This window comes from Gambusia affinis, linkage group LG14 (genome assembly GCF_019740435.1).
Source record: "Gambusia affinis linkage group LG14, SWU_Gaff_1.0, whole genome shotgun sequence".
Taxonomy (NCBI): domain Eukaryota; kingdom Metazoa; phylum Chordata; class Actinopteri; order Cyprinodontiformes; family Poeciliidae; genus Gambusia; species Gambusia affinis.
The window spans coordinates 18,164,980-18,183,455 of NC_057881.1; the positions used below are offsets into that span (position 1 = coordinate 18,164,980).

Consider the following 18,476-nt stretch of genomic DNA (forward strand, 5'->3'; position numbering starts at 1 on the left):
AATAGTATTTTTCTTTTTAAATAAATCTGCCTTTACAGAAAAAGTGGCTTGTTAAGTCAGACCCTGAAGTGGCTCTACTCAGGGCCGGAATTAGGAGGACCACATGTTTGGTGCCCGCCCACCGATAGGCCTTTTTAGCTTAAGCAAATTACCACAGATTGTTGGTTAGGTACAAAAAAAAAAAAAAACTCAAAGTTTTTACACCTTCAGTAAAATAGAGCTTTTTGAAATAAATTTAGCTTTTGTCTTCTCTATAAAAAAAAAAGTTCTCTTAAAAATTTGATAATTTTTTAAAAAGATTTTTACCTGTTGCAAAAGAAAATAATAAATGAAATAAACAAAACAGAAATTATACCGCAACTATGCCAGACTTGTTTGTGGCAATGTCATACACCCATAGACATACATCAAAACCAAAGCCTGCTGTTGTCACATTTGCCATCCTTGAAGCGACACTTGTAAGTAGTTGTGTATTGGTTCTTTGCACAAAAATCCAACAGATTAAAATGCCTGACTTGATGTGAATTTCTTTGGCAATGTGTAAAACACAGAGTTCGCCAAACAGCCATTCATAAATACATTTTCAAAGATGATTTTGGGGTCTTAAAAACCTTGGGGCCGTGGGTTTGCGTGGCTCAGATGGTAGACCACATGCACCAGTTGTAGAGGCTACAGTTCTTGAGGTGAATTTCCCAGGTTCAAGTCCTGATTTTGGGCAATTTATTGCATGTCATCCCCATCTCTTTACTGTCCAAAGCTATACAGTAAAGGTGACTGGTGCCAAAAAACGAAAAAAAAAAACAAAAAAAAAAAACCCAAAAAAACCTGCGGTTAAGGGTTATTGTGCCAGAAAGCTCTTGCTAATGTTAGCTGTTAGCTGCTGGATAATTGGTGTTGGTTTCTATAAATGATCAATACGCCCATTTAATATGCCAGGTTGTTGTGATGCAAAAAATTATATTATGATGAGTAATTTCAAAATATTTTCCAAGCCTTATTTCTACCTACAACCTGTGCAGTTTAGCTGAAAAATGGATAAAAATAAAAGTACATAAAAAATGTTGCAGCAACCTGGTTGCATGGATCTGGCTGAGCACCTTTTTGCAAAGGGTTAGCCTTTAGCCTTCCATGGTACACACTGACTCCCAACTTGTTGAATCTCGCTTACACCAAAATAAAGTTCAGCTGCCACAGAAGAATCTGTGTAACGTTTGCTCATTTGAATCATTCAGCTAAAGCCTCAGTTTGGTGAGAGTTTGCAATGGATCTTGTGCAAAGCAGCCAGGCGAAAGATACAAAAATCTACTGCATTATGTAAAAACAACAGGAGAATAAAGACAGTTATGACTAGTGGAACAAATTATGGGAGACTGAAGGTTTTCTCAAAATGGCTGAAAGGATTAAAACTGGCACAGAGACTGGAAGTAACTCTGATGAAGTAGCAGAAACTGATGCAAAGTTCAGTTTTTTTGTTTATTTTTTCTAGACATGACAAAAATGTTCTCCTCATGCATGGACAAAGAGTCAGGGCAGTAAAACTTTTCTACGTTTTTTTTTTCCCCAAAAAATAAATCAACAAAAAAATTGCAAGATATTTTATGAAAGTTTGTGGGACCATGTCTCATAATTGATTAAAGCCAACCTTTAACTTGAGGGCCATGACTTTGACGTTTTGTCCCAATAACAACGGTGAATATGAACAAAAGAACACCACGGCCACAGTGCAACACGGGGGTGGCAGCATCGTGATCTGAGGTCAAAATTATGAATGGTTGAAAATACTAGTTTTTTCTGACCTAAACATTTTAGGCAAAGAGTTTCTTTCGTTAGCTTTAGAGTGGAGTTATACATCAGAATAGAGAGAAAAATAAAGAGTTAACGGAAAAAAAAAAATTGTACGTTTTGAAATTAAAAAAGCAGAATTTAGAATTAAATTCCACAAACCATACCCTGGATTATTGACTGGACGTGAGGTGTACTCACAATCTGATGGAGTTGCTGAACTTTTGCAAATGAGTGTTTGATGATAGATTCCAACCAATGATGATAGAATATTGAAATTGAATAGGCTTCATTAAAGTATTAAGGGTTTGTTCAATTGTGCTGTCGGGTTGCATATGTTTTATCATTCTTTATAGTAGTCCTGCTTACAGATTTGCTTGTTTTTAAGTTATAGTAGACATAGTAACTTTGAAATTATATGGTGGAGGGGAAAAAAGTAATGAAAATACTTAAGACTCTTTTATGTCACAAAACCTGGGGCGTGTAGACTTTTGAAAACTACTGTATATCCCTGCAGTGTTTATCTCCACGTGTATACTCATCTAAAAGAAGATTACAAAGGGGAAGTGTTGCTTCAGTGGGCCCTTCATCCAGCGGCTCAGACTCTAGGGGCCATGTCTGCCTCGGAGGGTACTCCTCCTCTTCTCCCTGCTCCTGAGCAAACACACCGCGCCTTCCGATTGGCTAACCTGCTCGACCAATCAGCGCGGCGCGGAGCCTCCCAGTACTACCGCTGTCGGCTCGGCCTCAACCGCGCTCGCTCATTGGCTCCCCGGCTTCAACTATTCTATATGAATCAGCGCGCCAACTGAGCGTCTCCGGCCGTGTTTCCTCCGCTCGGCTTCGTCGTAAACCCTAAAGATGGAACGAAACACGCCAGATCCGGGTCGCTTTTTCTAACAGTTCTCAACTTTTTCAATAGTTTCCCGCCGCCCTTTACTTTCCCTTCGGCTGCTCTCATTGAGCAGGGTTATAACAATAATAATAATAATAATAATAATAATAATAATAATAATAATAATAATAATAATAATAATAATAATAATAATAATAATAATAATAATAATAATAGAGAACGCATTTAATTAAAGATCCCTAAAACAGGATACGTCTAGCAAAGTTTGCAACTCCTTAAAAGTCTCATAAGAATTACTTCATCAAATTCAAATTAAGACATTCATTCCCTGTCGATTCGTGCAAGCTATTTAAACAGCGTTTAAACAATATAAGCAAAACAACCCCCCCGCCCCCCCACCACCACCCCATGAGCCAAGGTGTTAATCTTTAATAATTTCCACCGCTATCCAAAACAATGGAGCACACACAGAGTTGCTCCGCCGGTTGGAAAGTGTCAGATTGTGCTCTTTGTGTTGCTCCAGGATGTATAGACAGCAGCCATTTGCACTCTCTCTCCTCGCCCTGTCGGTTTAAATGAACTGCTGCATGGCTGCAGCCTCTCTCTGACTCTCTCTCTCTCTGCGTGTGTGTGTGTGTGTGTGTGTGTGTGTGTGTGTGTGTGTGTGTGTGTGTTTGTGTGGGGAGACTCTGCAGGAGAAGTGAATGTATCGCTGAGGAATGTACAGAAAAAGTCTCCCCGCCCTCCCCCCATGTCTCCTTCTTCGAGTTTCAGGGCAAATTCCATAGGGGGTGCAAACTAACGTAAAGTTTCAGAGCAAAGCTGCATCCTGTGTGGGGAAGATCCGTGCGCTAGCTGTAGATTAGACAAAAAAATCGAGCTGCTATTGCACGCGTTTTTTTCCGTTTTTTCTTTCTTGGGGGGGAGGGATGGGGGGCATTTCTAAGGGGAAATGTCTGAGGGAGGAGGAAAAAGAGGGGGAGGGGGATTGTTTAAGTAAAACGCAGCTTATAGCCCAACTTTGAGCCGTTATTGGCCTCTCTCCAAGATATAGTCTGCGTCTCCAAAGCGCAAACAAACCCCCATTAGGCTACAGTGAGTCCAGAGCGTCTGTTTTCCGGTGAGACTGCTTTTATTTTACTGTACATTTAAAAAAAAAATATTTAAATCCAATCCTTTTCTTTCCATTTTTATACATATATATATGTATTTAACTTAGCACCATTTAAACCCTGCCACTGACCGCTTCGGACAGCCAGAGAGTGAGGGAACACTGGCTGTGAACGCCATGTTGAAGGAGAGTCTTGCAGTAACTGAACTGATGCAAACAATCTTTACGTTAAGGCAGCTGCAGTTAAGTTGTAAGCAGAAGGTTTCTGTTGCATTAAGGTGTTTTTTCAAAACTATGAGAAAAATGTAAAAAAAAGAAAAAATGTTTTCTGCTCAGATTTTGTTGTGTGTTGAGACCCATCAGAAAATGGCGGGTGTTGCCCCCCCCTCTTTCATTCAAAACAATATGCAAAGACGGAAATCTCCTTTTTGCAGCACATATTGTTGTATTGCAAGAAAATGCTTAAAAGTGCTTTTATGTCTCAGCAGAACTCTGTTTATTATTATTTGAAGAGATTCAGCTAAGTAAAGGATTTGTACGCTTTGTTTTCTACTCTTAAACATTTGCTAAAAGCTGGAAAAGAGTGAATTCCAAGATATTTATGACAAGTTAAACAATTATTTGCACGTGATCCTATTGAACTGCAATAAAAGTAACACTTTAGTTTGCTCTAACAACTCATAAGAGCTAAAAACAGCCACCAGTTATAGCACTGTTTGGGTTGAGAGGGCAGCAATTGTCCATTCATTTTTTTCTCAACTTCAAACTGATCTGATCTCATTTTGATGCAAATGATGTGTTTAGAATAATCATTTAAGAACTCTCTGATTCTCTTTCTTTACATTTATTTGAACAAATGTTAAATTTACTGCTGAATAATAAAATGTGGTTACTTCAAACACTTCTGAGAGGGCAGAATTTAATTTTTTCCTCTTTTTTTTTTTCTGGCATATTTCGCAGCACGTGTTCCTGCTGTGCTGAGAGTGTGTGTTCTCAAAGGGTCACATGGATATTCGCAGACTTTGTCACACATTTCAGCCTGAGTGCAGCCTATACGGCCATGCATTGGCATGCAGCTCTGTGCTAATCTTGTCGGAAAACTTTCTTCTCCAGGCTGCTGCCTCTGTTCTTGTTTACTGTTTTCATTTTTGTCTGGCGAGCCAAATTTGCTTTCATAATTTTTTTTAAAAAAAAAAAAAAAAAAATACCTTAAATGCAATCAGTGTTTGCATTGTCACGCCTGAAAGAATTATATTTAAAAGAAAAAAACAAAACTGTTTTGCGTTCAGCTGCCAAACATGCAATAGACAGTGAATAATGGGATTTAAAATGCACAATTTAAGGAATTTGGAATGCATTTAATTGTTTTTGTTTTAATACATAAGAAGCAGTTGTTCACGGGATCTGACACTTCAAAATTATGCAAAAGTTTTAAGTGTAATAGTGCGTGAATTTTATTCTTAAGAAATACGAAAGCCAGCATTTAGGCTGTTTTCACAAATTTGTTTGGATCCAGAAAGCCTTTATATGCTGTGGTAATTCTTTTTTTATTTTTTGCCTTTTGGTTTGCATGAAAGTCATTACAAGCATATTCTCCAATTTATGGCAAATTACTTCCCCAGGTTGACACAATTTAGCTTACAGTTTAACCCCCCCCCCCCCCCCCAAAAAAAAACAGGCAAAACAAAGCCTTTTGTGATGCATTCAAGCACCATTTTTAGTTTGAAAAAAAATGTTATAAACTCCTTTCAATATCTAGTTTTCATGACACAATTAAAATTCTCATTTGACATGCATCAAATGTTAGATTTCGGTCTGTATCACCGTATTAAAAGTATTTCTGTTATAAAAAAAGACCAGCAAGGCACACAGAATAACATGTCTACTATTTCAACATAACCAGATTAGAAGTGATGTTTTTATCTTTTTCTCCCACCAGTTTTTGTTTTAAGCCAACATTTGTAGTGTTTCCAATGGTTTCCTGCTGTCAGAAAAAGTCTTGTTCACAGCTTTTAGTATGTGTATATGTTCAATGTCTACTTTTGTGCAACAAAATTGTTGAACGTAGGGGATAATTTGGATGTAAAATCTAGATCTGGTCCTTGATTTTATTTACTTTCTGAGCTTCAAACTATTTCAATTCTATCAACTGGGAGGGATTTAATTAACCTCTGCATCAAATTTCTAAAATAAACTCCAAACAACGCAAGTCCCCTCCCAGTTTTTTTACATTCCACTCTACAGATGTTGAGCTACTGTCACCATGCTAGTTGCATTGAGTAGCTTTAATGTGTGGGGTGGGGGCACCCAAGATCATAAAACCAAATATTTACCCACAAAATCAAGGCAAGTACCCGCCTTTGCCTTCCTTTACTCCACTTGCACCTGCTCAGAGATGGCAGAAGGTGTTGACGCCAAATTTCACTTTAGACCTAATTAAATCTTTATTGGAAAACGCTGCACAGTTTGAACCTCATGTCACTTCAACATGTCAGTTACCTTGGAACCTTACGACTTATCTCTGAAGCTGTATGAATGAATGCAGAACACTGTGAGGGGGCCCCCTGGGGACGAGTCAGCAGTGATTATTGACTCCCTGCGAGTGGAGCAAGGTCTACAGATAAAGTGACCTCCATTCCTTAAGGGTCTACCTGTTTGATTAGCCCATTCACATGAGAGATGCTTTTTGCTCCCAGTTTCTAAGAAGAAAAAAGGACAAACAAATACGTGTCAGTGAATAGACGAGGATTTCTACAGAGGATATAACCTGTAAGGTTGTTTTTTTCTTCTTCCCTTTGACTTGCGACATAGTTTAGCAAGTCCTGTTAATGTTATTCATTCACACCATGTTATGAGCTTATGCCACGGTGAGAGGGAAAAGCTTGCTTGAAACACTTGAAAGTTGCGTCGTTTTGATCTTGACATGAATGCCGCATAATGTTCATCTTCTCCTGTTTGCTCCCGAAAGCTCTCAATAAAACGCTGAGAAAACGTCTCCTGCGCATGTTCTCATTGTTTTCATTAAAAATGGCGTCCAACGGTGTATTTTCGCTTTCACTGACAATAAAACTGGAAATGAAAGAAGCATGGATTTGCACTGCAGGGTTTCACAAAACAGTTCTTAATAATCAAAAGAAATAAAAATAAAAAAAAGAAAAGAAAATGTGGTATGATTAGATTAGGTTTGATAACATCACAAAAGGCACAAGATGAGAGCTGGTCAGCTAAGCATTGGTAATCTCTGGGGACAGCATACAAGTGAACCCCTGTGAAAGGAAGAATTTGCTTGAAAACATGCAGATAAACAAGAAAAAGGGTGAAAGAAAAAGGCAAAAGGATGTAATGAAAAGAATTGGCAGGTTGTCTGTGCCTTCTCTGATGCAATCTGAGGCATGTTTGCATGGAAGCCTGAGTTTTTCATGACAAAGTAGTAAAGCAAGTGGAAAAATCTCATCATAACAAGGTGTCCTAAAGATATAAAAATCTACATCTGAAGTGAGGTCGATTGATTAAAAAAAAAAAATTGCTATGCAACCCTACAGTTTGGTGCTTCAATTGGGCAAGATAAAAATCATTTACAACATTGGAAATTTGTCAACTGACAAAAGCGACTACATTTGAACAAACACCAAGCTACTGATCCAAAACACTTTATTTTATAGCTCAGTAAACTGTAAAAGCAAAGTAACACTGAGGTAAATCTGTGACGCTCGCTGTTTTAACGTGCTCACCAGACACAGGCTGTAAAAATCAAGTGACCCCACTGTTTCCTCTTCTTGAGCAATAAGCGCAACCAGTCGGGATAACTATCGGTTCGCTTAAAAGCTGTAATATCTGCTGCAAAACGCAAAAAAGGAAGGGGAAAAAAATGAAAGCTGCAAGCCTGAGGATGAGGCTCGGGACGTCTAATGCATGTAAACGAGTTCCGATTCCAAGAAATCTGTTGATGAATACTTGCAGATATTAATCGCTCCTTTAAAGCACCACAGAAGAAGAGAGAGGGGAGGCTGAACTTTGAATGAAGCCACTCAGTATTCGCCTGTGGAAAGAACGAGAAGTTTACTTTTATTGCTGCAGAGCACAAATAAAACTGATCTTTCTTCATCTTCATTATGGTACGTGTATGAGGCTAATAATGGTGCTGCATCCTAAACGGCACAATAAAGGGTCTCTATTTACGCTTTTTGATAGTGAAGGAGAGCCTCCATCATTAGGATGACGGAGACCCCCTCCAGCAGAAGGTTGACAATAAGAGAAAATTTCCCCTTAGGGTAAAGAGCATATTGCTGAGTTCCTACTCGCAAATCATAACTTGTCTAAATGATGTTTTCGTTTATCATACTGGCCATACCCGCATTTGTCAGGATAATTCCACACCTCATTTGCGGAGAAATAAGGTGAGAAAGATCGACTGAAAACACAGCACTGTGTACATTTTTAACAGTAAATCAAAGCCAAATGATATCACTGTCCAAAAAGTGAAGCAAAGTCCAAGCTTAGCATCACAGTTGCTCTTCCTGAGCAGGATGGTTGTGGCTGTAGATTTCAGGAGATTCCAAGATGGAATAATCTACTCTGACGGCTCCCTCATCCATCTCCAGCTCTTATAGTCTTAGGAAGAGGAGAGAAAGGAGAAGCGACACCTCCTTGTTAGTGAAATTGAACTTCCAAACGCAAACGCTCCCAGAGAGTAAATCCTTTTTGAAGGAAGACGCTCCAGTTCTTTGTTTAAGGAATATAAGACGATACTGACATCTTGTGGCAAATCTGCATCATCACGGCTAATAAAAAACAAAAAGCCTGACATTTCACGTTCTATTAACTCATCAAGAAAACTGTTCCTTCAAGCGAGTATTTTTGGGACACTTTGAAATGGAAATAAATACATAAAACAGTGGGGTGTTTTTTTTTATTTAATTTTAAATTTGAAAGTGAGATACTGATTTAGTTTTCTTGCAAAACATGCACACTAGCAAGAGCACCAAGAGTTGGCTTATTGATCAATTTATCATCTCACCTAACCTGACCTAAACCCCACAGGCAGTCTACGGTCCATGGAGGCTCCATTTGCAATAATGGAAGTTACCCAAATTATGCTACCAAAGCGATCTTAAACCTCAGTAGAACCACAGGCTAATTGCCTCCGTACCACGTCACACTGATGCAGTAATACGTGCAAAGGGAATCTGGATCAAATGCATTTACTATACAGTACATGGACATACTCATAAATAGCAACCCTACCTTTTACAATAAAATAAATCCTTCTTTACTGGACTCATGAAATATAAAACCCTTCTAAGCTTAATCTTCGAATACATGGTTATCAATCTGTGTAAAGGGTCCTTATTGTTTCAATAACTGAAACACATCAGCCTTTCGATGATGTTCTAATATCTATATAGCTCCATCTGTCAATTCTAAAGCAGGCAAAACTATTACCTTCCCGGTGTATAGGTGGACCGCCACAATTGCTTCAACACAAGGGTTGAAACAATTGAATTTTACACTGGAGGGTGTTGGTTTTTCCACATATAATGAGTCAATAACCGTCACGAGCTAAATATAGTTAGAAGAGACATTTACAAGAACCCCGAATGATATCTAAATCACTGTTTTATTATACCACCTTAATATAAACTTAAAACAAACAAATAAAAAAAGGAAGAAAATGTACAACGTATGACTACTTACATTATCTCATCGTTTCGGGTCGTTAGTGTCACTTTGTATCTGGTTAGTATCAACTGAAAACAAGCTTCAGCATAAAACGAACAGAAATAGGGTCTAACAAAAATGTTTAAAATAACCTAAAATAGGTTCTTAAGTACTACGCGTCAGTAAAAACATGGCGGCAGGTAGGAAGGCAACAATACAGTCGACTGTTTGCTGTCTCTTCGTGTTAAAAAACGTAAATCTTTTACCTTCTCTTTGTGAAACCGTGGATGAGCTGGAGATACAGTGGGAGGAGACGCTCTCCTGTGATTGGTGGATAAGGTAGGTTGGGTCTAAACACATTTTTGCAACAACAAGGAAACGCTGGGCTGTGAATGGCTCCCCGCTATCTGCAACGCGAAGGTATGGCAAGCAGTTCTAACACATAATCAAATCAAATTCCTGAGTCCTGATTCCCTTTTGTTATCAAAAATAGGGTTTCCTAATCGATAAAAAGTGTTAATGCATTTACAAATTTCTAGACCCCAACAGCTGAGACTGCAGGTTAGATTTTTTTAATTATTCATCTATCTACTGCCTGAACCAGCTACACAGCAGGGGGACTGGTGCCTATCTCCACAGGAGGCAACCGAAACTTAATAGAAAAACGTTTTATGTGTTGCAGATGTTCAATGGTCAATGACCGATAGTAAAATCACTTCAGGCTTCATTTCCCGATGTGAAAATTCTTCCTATTCTATTTATTTATTTATCTTTCAAAGAGACTGCGTTTAATGGTCAGTTGGTGGATGATCTGGGTACAAGTAATAGGGAAGTTGTTACTTTAAAATGGAGGACAAATTGCTGGTAAGATGGTCTATACCACAAACTGATAAAAATACATCAATGACAATGCAAGCCTCCTGATGGTTATTTTCATTTAGTTTAGTCACACAACTTAATTTCCTGAGGCACACTATGAGTATGAGATAATCCTACTCCTGGATTTGAACTATTTTAAAATACCTTGAATTTTAATTGGCTTTTACGAAACACACATACTCCGCGGAAACTCCAATTTATACTCAAAACAGTCAAGTATGAAAAGGGAAAGAGGTAAAATGACCAGCAACATCTTGGAGCACATTGGCCGTTTATAAGAGACAGAGCTGCTGACTAAAACAGACCCTACTAGTACCACTGTTTTTTTCCCCTTTCAGGGGGTCTTTTGTGGGCTCTAGTGTCTCTTATTTGAAAGTAGGCTGACAGGAAGGGGGAAGACATGCAGCAAGCGTCGGCTGAGTCCGGGAATTGAACCCGCGACTGCTGCGTTGAGGACTGAAGGCCTCCAAATGTGGGTTGCGCTATCCCCTACGCCACCACAGCACGCCCTACTAGTACCACTGTTTGAAGAACTTTGGATAGTACGAGTTACAACATTTTATTTCCCTTTGAGATTAATAAAGCATTTGTGAAGTGAATTGAACTTGTCCAGTCAAATCTAGAATCTGTGGTAGGACTTGACAATTGATGTTCAAAGACACTGTCCACCCAGACTGACCAGATTACTTTGACTGTAAACGTAGCAAAAGGGAAACCAAATGCAAAAGCATGCCACTATTTTCAGATTTTTATTTCTTAAACATTTGAAAACCAAACGTTTTCCTTCGACTTTACAATTATGAACTGCTTTGTGTTGGTTCAACACGTAAAATCACAATAAAAGCTATTGATGTTTGCTTTTACAGGAAGATCAAGAAAGGCGAGTACCCTTCCTGTGCAAAGTCTAAATTCAAATTACTTCCAGACCATAAATAGGCATATTAGTACTTTAGTTTCCTTCCGAGACAAAATTTGACCCAAAACTGATTCAAAATAGGAAACATTTGATTTCTCTCAAGTTATGAGGAAATTGTTCTCAAAGTGCCTGGCTGATCCAATATCCCACTGTAAGAATATGAAGCAATCACAGCATTATCGTCAAAGCACCTAATTCAAGCCTCTTTAGCTCAGATGTTAATTTCCACGCAATAAAATGAAGCAAAGCCTTTTTTTAATTATAGCGTTTTCTTGATCCACATTGACTTTGTCACGCAAAATTCCCAAATAGCCTCAGTTTCAGTATTCAAAAAAAAAAAAAAATGCAATGAGTGAACTGGTGAGGTATTTCACCAGTTTATTAGCAATACAGAAAGCAACTACAGGAGAAAAACTGGAACAAACATTCCAGGATATTTCCCTCCCCTTTAAACATATCTAAAGCACAAGTGAGATGAGCCTAGTGTATTGAGACAGTCTCTATAATCACAGTGCAATATGAATCCTGAACAATACAGATCTACCGACGGCACAGTACATTCAATGTTCTTCGCCACCTCAATTGAAACAGCTTTAAATGGCACACAGGATTCATTAGGTTTCAACAGATATGGGAAGCCCACACACTCGGGACAGATGCTTACAGTGGTTGGACAGCCTGTCATTCCACACCAACTCTCTCTGCAAAACACATTTAGAATGCAACATTTATATTGCCTTGACTGAAGTGGTAAAAAAATATTCTTTGGGTTATCTCTTAAGAGGAAACTTTATTTAGGCTTAACAATCACAGGCTAAAATAACAATCTTATTCCCTCCTAAAAACTCTAAAATATAACCATCCTTCATTATTATGAGTGCAAGGTTGAGCTCAGTATTAGTCTTGTGAATCTATGGAAGATAAGGCGTGTTTTTTTTGTGTGTGTGTCAGATTTCTAATTAGATGTTCAGGTTGTTTGTTTTGGTTTCTCTGCATTTACTTTAACAGTCAAAAAGCTCAAAAGCTGCAGGGTTAAGAGAAAAACCCCTAAAAAAAAAAAAGAAAAAAAGAAATGAAGGCAAAAGAATGTTTGCAATGCAAATATAAAATATGAACTAGACAGTCTCAATGTAGCAGGAAACATAGGAGAATCAAGAAGTCCTTAATTTCCATCTCCAACTGGGTTGAAATTTCACATCCAGCACTTTAGGATTTTGGCTGTCCATGAATATCTGTATTGCTACTCGCTCACTTGGTACTGATACACCAGTGAGCAGTGATGGAGGGGCGCTTCTTAAAGCGGTCGAGGTCTTTTAGGGACGTGTGGATGAAGACGTGACATCCCAGGATGGCTCCCTGGTGACTCTTGCTTTGAAGCTTTCCGCAGGCCAGCGGGAACCCCCGCTGCAGCTGCTGCATGGGATGCGTTTGTTAAAGAGGAATTCGCCACCAGTTCGATTTTCCCCTCCAGTTTGACCAGCCGTGTCAGAATGTCATCCAGCAACACAGCTATGGTCCTTTTCAGGTCAGCTGAAAGGTCACAGACGGAATTAGAAAAAGAGAGTGGATTAATATTTGTGATGCTTTAATAACCCTTCATAATTATGCACTACTTTTTATTTTTTTTAGTCTATCACAATCCCAATTAGGGAGGCAGGTTAACGATTAATGAGTTAATCTATGGTTGACTGATCTTATCGATCGGCTGATGATTAATTGACGGGCGGCCATTTTCTTAAAAACCTCTATTTTCTGCTGTATGAAAAGGGCTGAGAGACTTTACATTTAAATTTATCATAATATGTTCAATTAAAAAAAACACATTAAATTTAACATTATTTTGTGTCAGCTGTATTAAATACTGAATGAAAAAAACATAAGATTGTGGGTTTCTCACATTACTGAACTTAAGACATATTTCTAAAAATACATTACATGTACGCAACAAAACAGCAAGTATTTAAGTTGCTGTATAGAAAAATAAAAGAAAAAAATGTAAGGAGCTTGTCAAGTGTTCTCAAAGTCTTTGCACCCCACACCGGACTCCTGTTCTTGTATGGCTCTGCCATCTTTTATTCTACATCAACTGGCTCTGCTTCAGAATGACCAGCGACGCCCTCTTCTGGGTGGTGGCCAAACTACCATACCGAAAGGAGGTCTAAACTGACATTTTTAGTTAAAGATTGGACCTAATTTTAATATAAGAAACTATAAATTGACAATTAATCAGAAGTCAATTAATTGCTTTTGTCCCAATTAAATAACCTGTCTACAGCAGTATTCCCGTTTCTGGTTGTAATGTGATAAAATACAAAAAAGTTCAGGGGCTTTGAATACTTCTGCTATAGATCATAACTTTGACTGAAACTGCTTACCATATCCTGCCATGGACGTTCCCTGTGGCCCCCCCAGCGCGTTCTGGTTCTCCTCCGTCAGGACCTTGACGTATCGCCGGCTGAGCTCCAGGATCTGCTCGCGCAGCTCGGCGCTGCTCTGATGGCGAGGCTGCTGCACGGTGTAGCGCAGCAGCATCAGTCCCCACGCCAACCCGAATACCAGCAGCAGCACACTCAGCTTCTGGGACATGTTCCTCCGCAGAAAGAGTGCACCCAGCATGGTACTGGGCAGGGACGAAAGAGGGATGGGGGGAGGGGGTAGAGGTGCCTTTCAAAGGGCCAAAGATCTTTGATGTGCAGTCGATTATGTAAAGTTATAAAACGTGGTGCCTTTTCTTTCAATAAGGTCAGAGTTCTGCAAAAGTTACAAACATCCTGCCTCTCATGGAGAAGGTGAGCATGTGCTGAGCAGCCGCAGAAGCCAGGAAGTGCAACCAGACGCAAGTTGACAACCTTAAAACCAGTGATCAGGATCTTCTGGAGGAGTTCTTTGCTTGTGAGATCTTGAACACCAAATCATCTATGCAGTCATGGCGTACAGGCTCCACAGGCATAGTTACCTATACTAAAAAAAAATAATAATAAAAAATCCACAATTAATAAAATCTATGCAAATACAGAGCATTATTTTATTACGCTTAAACAGACCTTTTATTTAGAGCTCATGATTTAAAAAATGACATTTTTTCAAACTTTTTTTTTAAAATATAAATATAGGCAGCATGAAAGTTATGTCCTAAGCTACTTTTCTGTTATTAGAGATTTTTTTGCTGCTTTGGCTCTGGGCACACAATAGTCCACTCAGACAAATCTCTTTCAGTCCTTTTAGCTCAGAAACCCAATTACACGTTTAGATTTCATAGAGGTCCATTCTGTAGCTCCAGACAAGAAGACCGGGCAACAGACAGGGATCGCGGAGGGTATTCTTTTTCTCATTTCACCCACACAATGGCTATTGAAAGGAAGAATATAAGGGTTAAGGAGGCAATGTGCACATAGAGAATAAAAATTAGGTGATCATTTCTCAGTTTTCATAACTTTGCCACCAAATTCTTTCTCAGGAGAGTTTTATGGGTGTGGGAGTGTCACTTCCTGTTCAGGTTCAGAAAGAGGACAACGGCTGAATTGATAAATTATGAAAAGATGAGGTAACACAATCTGAATCTGAACTGGGGCTTTTGTAGATACACACATCCTTTCCTCTTACCTGTGCAAAAACCAGGCTCTCGCAGAAAAAAAATGCAGCTAAAAGCAAGTAATTTTTACTGTTCGATACGTTAAACACAACAAGAAATCTCTAGCACTCTTCAATTTGCATCACTTTGCAAACTGAAGTGCTCCTGCAAGGCCAACTTGCATTCATAGTACACAATCTGAATCTCCATTAATTTTGGACAGTGAAACATGCATTTGGATAAGGCTATAATAAACAAAATAGAACTATAATAATCTTTTTACTAACCAATGAATTATGGAATTGTGTTAATATGTTCATGAGTACATCACTGTAAAGGTGTGTGTGTACCAGGTTTTAATATTTCTGTGTCCCCATAATCACAATTTGGGATTATGGGGACCGTTGCTCCTTATGGAGACATTTTCTTGATCCCCATGAGGGGAATTGTTGTTTTTGGGTTAGTGGTTTAATTCTGTGATGGTTAGGTTTAGGGTAAAGGTTAGGTATGTGATGGTTAGGGTTAGGATTAGGATTATGGTAAGGGTTAGGCTGTAGAAATTAATGGAAGTCAGTGTGAAGTCCACACAAGTGATGAAAACACGACTGTGTGTGTGTGCGCATGTTCATCAATAAAAACGATTTATCAGAATCAGATGTACCAAATGTAATTATTGTGCCCCAAAACAATTAATTAATCACATCAAAAAGTTTGAAATGTTGTCCTTTGTTTTTTTTTTCCATTCCTATATAATAATGTGTGAGAGATTGGGTCAGTGGCATTCATTAACTTGAAATGCTTTGCAGAACGGCACTGTACGAAGTATTTACTTGTATTAACTTTCTGGGAGATAAGCTACTTTCAATATGGTGGACGCTATAACGCATCGCAACAACAGGCCGACCCGCTCAAGAGATAACTTCCGGTTCAAAACCAGTGTCGTCCAAACAACGATCTCAGGTCTCCAACTGGGACATGTCCTTTCCGTTTTGTTAATGTTGTAGTGCTTTCATTAATGTTGTAGTGCTTTTGTAATTTGTAAGTCTGCTTTCAATTTACTGAAGTGGTTTGCACCTAAGGGCCACCGTATTTCACAATATCCTAATGTTAACACAAAACATGTTACGCAAGTAGGACAAGATCTAACTGCATTTTTTTTCACGTAAGAAAGTCACAATCGATCCCATTGGCACAAAAATATATTGATTATTGAGGTTGAAATAATGTTATAGATGACATTATTTTTGACACAAAGCCTAAAAATATGTAGACTACACCCTCAACTAAAATCATATTTCCTTGTTATTGCGTGTTATATATAATCCCTTTCTACCTTCCTAGCCGCACTTGATAAAGATACACAAATTCAATAAGCTAAAAAAGCTTGTTATGTAGAAGAGCTGTTTGCTACAGTGGAGTCTGCACAAGGCTGTAGTTTTCAAATGCTGTTACAAATTCAAAAATACTTTACTGATCCCACAGGAAATTTAAATAGGAGAGACGGGAAGTGCTACCTTAGCGTCCACGCTGTGTTTTTTGTGACCAAAAATATTTCAGAAGTTTCTGTTTCCTGCAAGCCAGTGGAAAGTATTTCAGACACTTCATCCCACATCAGCAGGCGGGAGAGGAGTAAGAATGTCACATTTTAGTAGTTGTGAAACTACAATTTTTAAATACCTTAGTACTGGCTACTGGTTCTTGTGTAGCTTAGACGGACCAGATTGATCCAGCATCAATAAATATGTTACTATCTCGGAGTCAATTGATGCTACGGTCTGTGGAACAGGTATCAAACTCCGGTCCTCAGGGGCCGCTGTCCTGCAGTTTTTAGATGTGCCACAGCTACAAAACACTGGAATGAAATGTCTCGATTACCTCCTTTTTGTGTAGATCAGTTCTCCAGAGGCTTGCTAATGACCTAATTATTCTATTCAGGTGTGGCGCAGCAGAGACGCATCTAAAAGTTGCAGGACAGTGGTCCTCCGGGACTGGAGTTTGACACCCCTGGTCTATAGTATCTAGTCAAAAACAGATTTTTATTTGCAGCTGTGGCTTTATTTGCAGCTGTGGCTGTTTTCTTAAGTTTTTATAGATAACTTTAGAGCAAGACATTTCCTGAATAAAATGTGCGATCTTCTTTTCTCCCCTATTCCTATTCACAACATCGCCTGAGCTTGGTGGTGAGATTTTGAGCCAAACCCTCACTCCCAGAAAAAAAAGAACGAACTAACAAAAAAAGGTTAGATTTTTAAGGAGTTTCGTCCATTTTTTTTAACGCAGCCAAACAACTAATTAATATTTGAAAACTATATAGATAACTTATATCTACATCTATATATAACTTATATAAGAACCCAAACAATTACATGTGTAAGCACGTGCAAAAGCAAGATTAAATCAAAAAACTGAAAACTATATTTGATTTAATTTCTGGATTTATCTAGAACCTTTTTTTTACACATATTAAAATATAATATTATCTAAAGCTGGTTAAATGGTGAAGACATACTCAACACTTTAAAAAAAATGACAAAAAGTGATCAAAAAGTAAAATACTGACATTTATTCTAACCTCTTAAAAAAAAAAAAAGAAAAAAAAATCTAAACTTTTTTTTCTTACTTTCATAGCAATTCCTAAAAATAAAGAAACATATAATAAAGTTTTTTGTTTTTTTTTAAATTTTGGGTCAAAACTTTTCAAGGTTTCAATATGATTTAAATAATTTAAAAGTAGCTACCATAGAATTTAAACTTTTAGTACTCATGTTTTGACCCATCTAGTGCCACATTGTATCATACAATTTGTATGATAATATCCCACAAATAAATATTGTAGAGTTTAAATGTAGCATGTTTCCCTGACTGACTGATAAAGCACACCACAGCAATCAAAATGGATAACCTCCGAGTTAAATAGTAACTACAGCAGCTGTCAGATGTTATTTTACAGCTGACAGGATCACCAAGTGACTTACTCCGTTAAATTGTACAATATATACTGAAAAGTCAATAGCCTTTGGCCAAAGGAGCACATAATAGTGCACGCCCAGTAAGAGATAACCCACTGGCAAGTTTGCTTTAAAACAGCCTGGACTCATTTACACAATATCCAAATGTACTACACAACATGTAAACGCCCAACATATACGGGCACTGGCGGATTCACAATTATTTAAACTTAAAACAAATTCACTTAAAACATATTTCCTGTCAGCGTTAGCTCGATGTGTTAGCTCACAACAAGCTCTCCAAAAACACAGTATACAAAAACACTTGTCAGCAGATATGAGTAGCCCGTCAAAAATAGAAGTAAGTCCCCCACCGTGTGTCCTGAGTCGATACCTTGGGTCCTAAGAGAAAATTTACAGGCTGCAGAGGTGCTGGGACCGGGGCGAGCTTCGGAAGGATGACGCTTGCTCTTCGCCGCCCCGCGGCTCGTTTCGCTACCGCTGGAGAAATGTCTTTGGCATGCCACCATTTCCGTGAAATGACGGGAAAAAACAAACAAAACAGTCTCAGCTGAGAAGCAAGGTGTCCGGATATGCTTTCCGCTTTATTGCTTATTTCAGCTTCATTGCTCTGCCGACAATGTGACGATGGCTTCGACAGAAAAAACAGCCCAAACTCGTCAGCTGCTGTACTTGTAGGCATGGGACCGTGTAACGTACTGTCATGGATCCCCCGGAACGTCTTCGGCTACGTC

At 38.5% G+C, this 18,476-nt stretch overlaps 1 protein-coding gene across 2 annotated transcripts; it reads right to left on the reverse strand.

The window, feature by feature from the left end:
• Positions 1 to 11,563: 11,563 nt before the first annotated feature.
• On the reverse strand, positions 11,564 to 18,450 carry ccdc126 (coiled-coil domain containing 126). Of its 2 annotated transcripts, none has more exons than XM_044137879.1 (3): positions 18,116 to 18,450; positions 13,578 to 14,163; positions 11,564 to 12,732 (listed from the first exon to the last, which is right to left on the reverse strand). In XM_044137879.1, the coding sequence occupies exons 2-3, from the start codon at positions 13,816 to 13,818 to the stop codon at positions 12,497 to 12,499; spliced, it is 477 nt and encodes a 158-aa protein (XP_043993814.1). In that variant the 5' UTR covers positions 13,819 to 14,163; positions 18,116 to 18,450; the 3' UTR covers positions 11,564 to 12,496. The 2 variants fall into 2 exon arrangements, with proteins under 2 accessions (XP_043993814.1, XP_043993813.1); XM_044137878.1 differs by having other exon boundaries at positions 18,096 to 18,440.
• Positions 18,451 to 18,476: the final 26 nt, after the last annotated feature.

What these genes read in the sequence shown, in the direction of transcription:
- ccdc126 (XM_044137879.1), bottom strand. Translation starts at nt 13,818, where the DNA reads ATGCTGGGTGCACTCTTTCTGCGGAGGAACATGTCCCAGAAGCTGAGT. An exon ending in AACGTCCATGGCAGGATATG is followed by an intron (nt 12,733 to 13,577) that starts GTAAGCAGTTTC and finishes GTGACCTTTCAG; the next exon opens with CTGACCTGAAAAGGACCATA.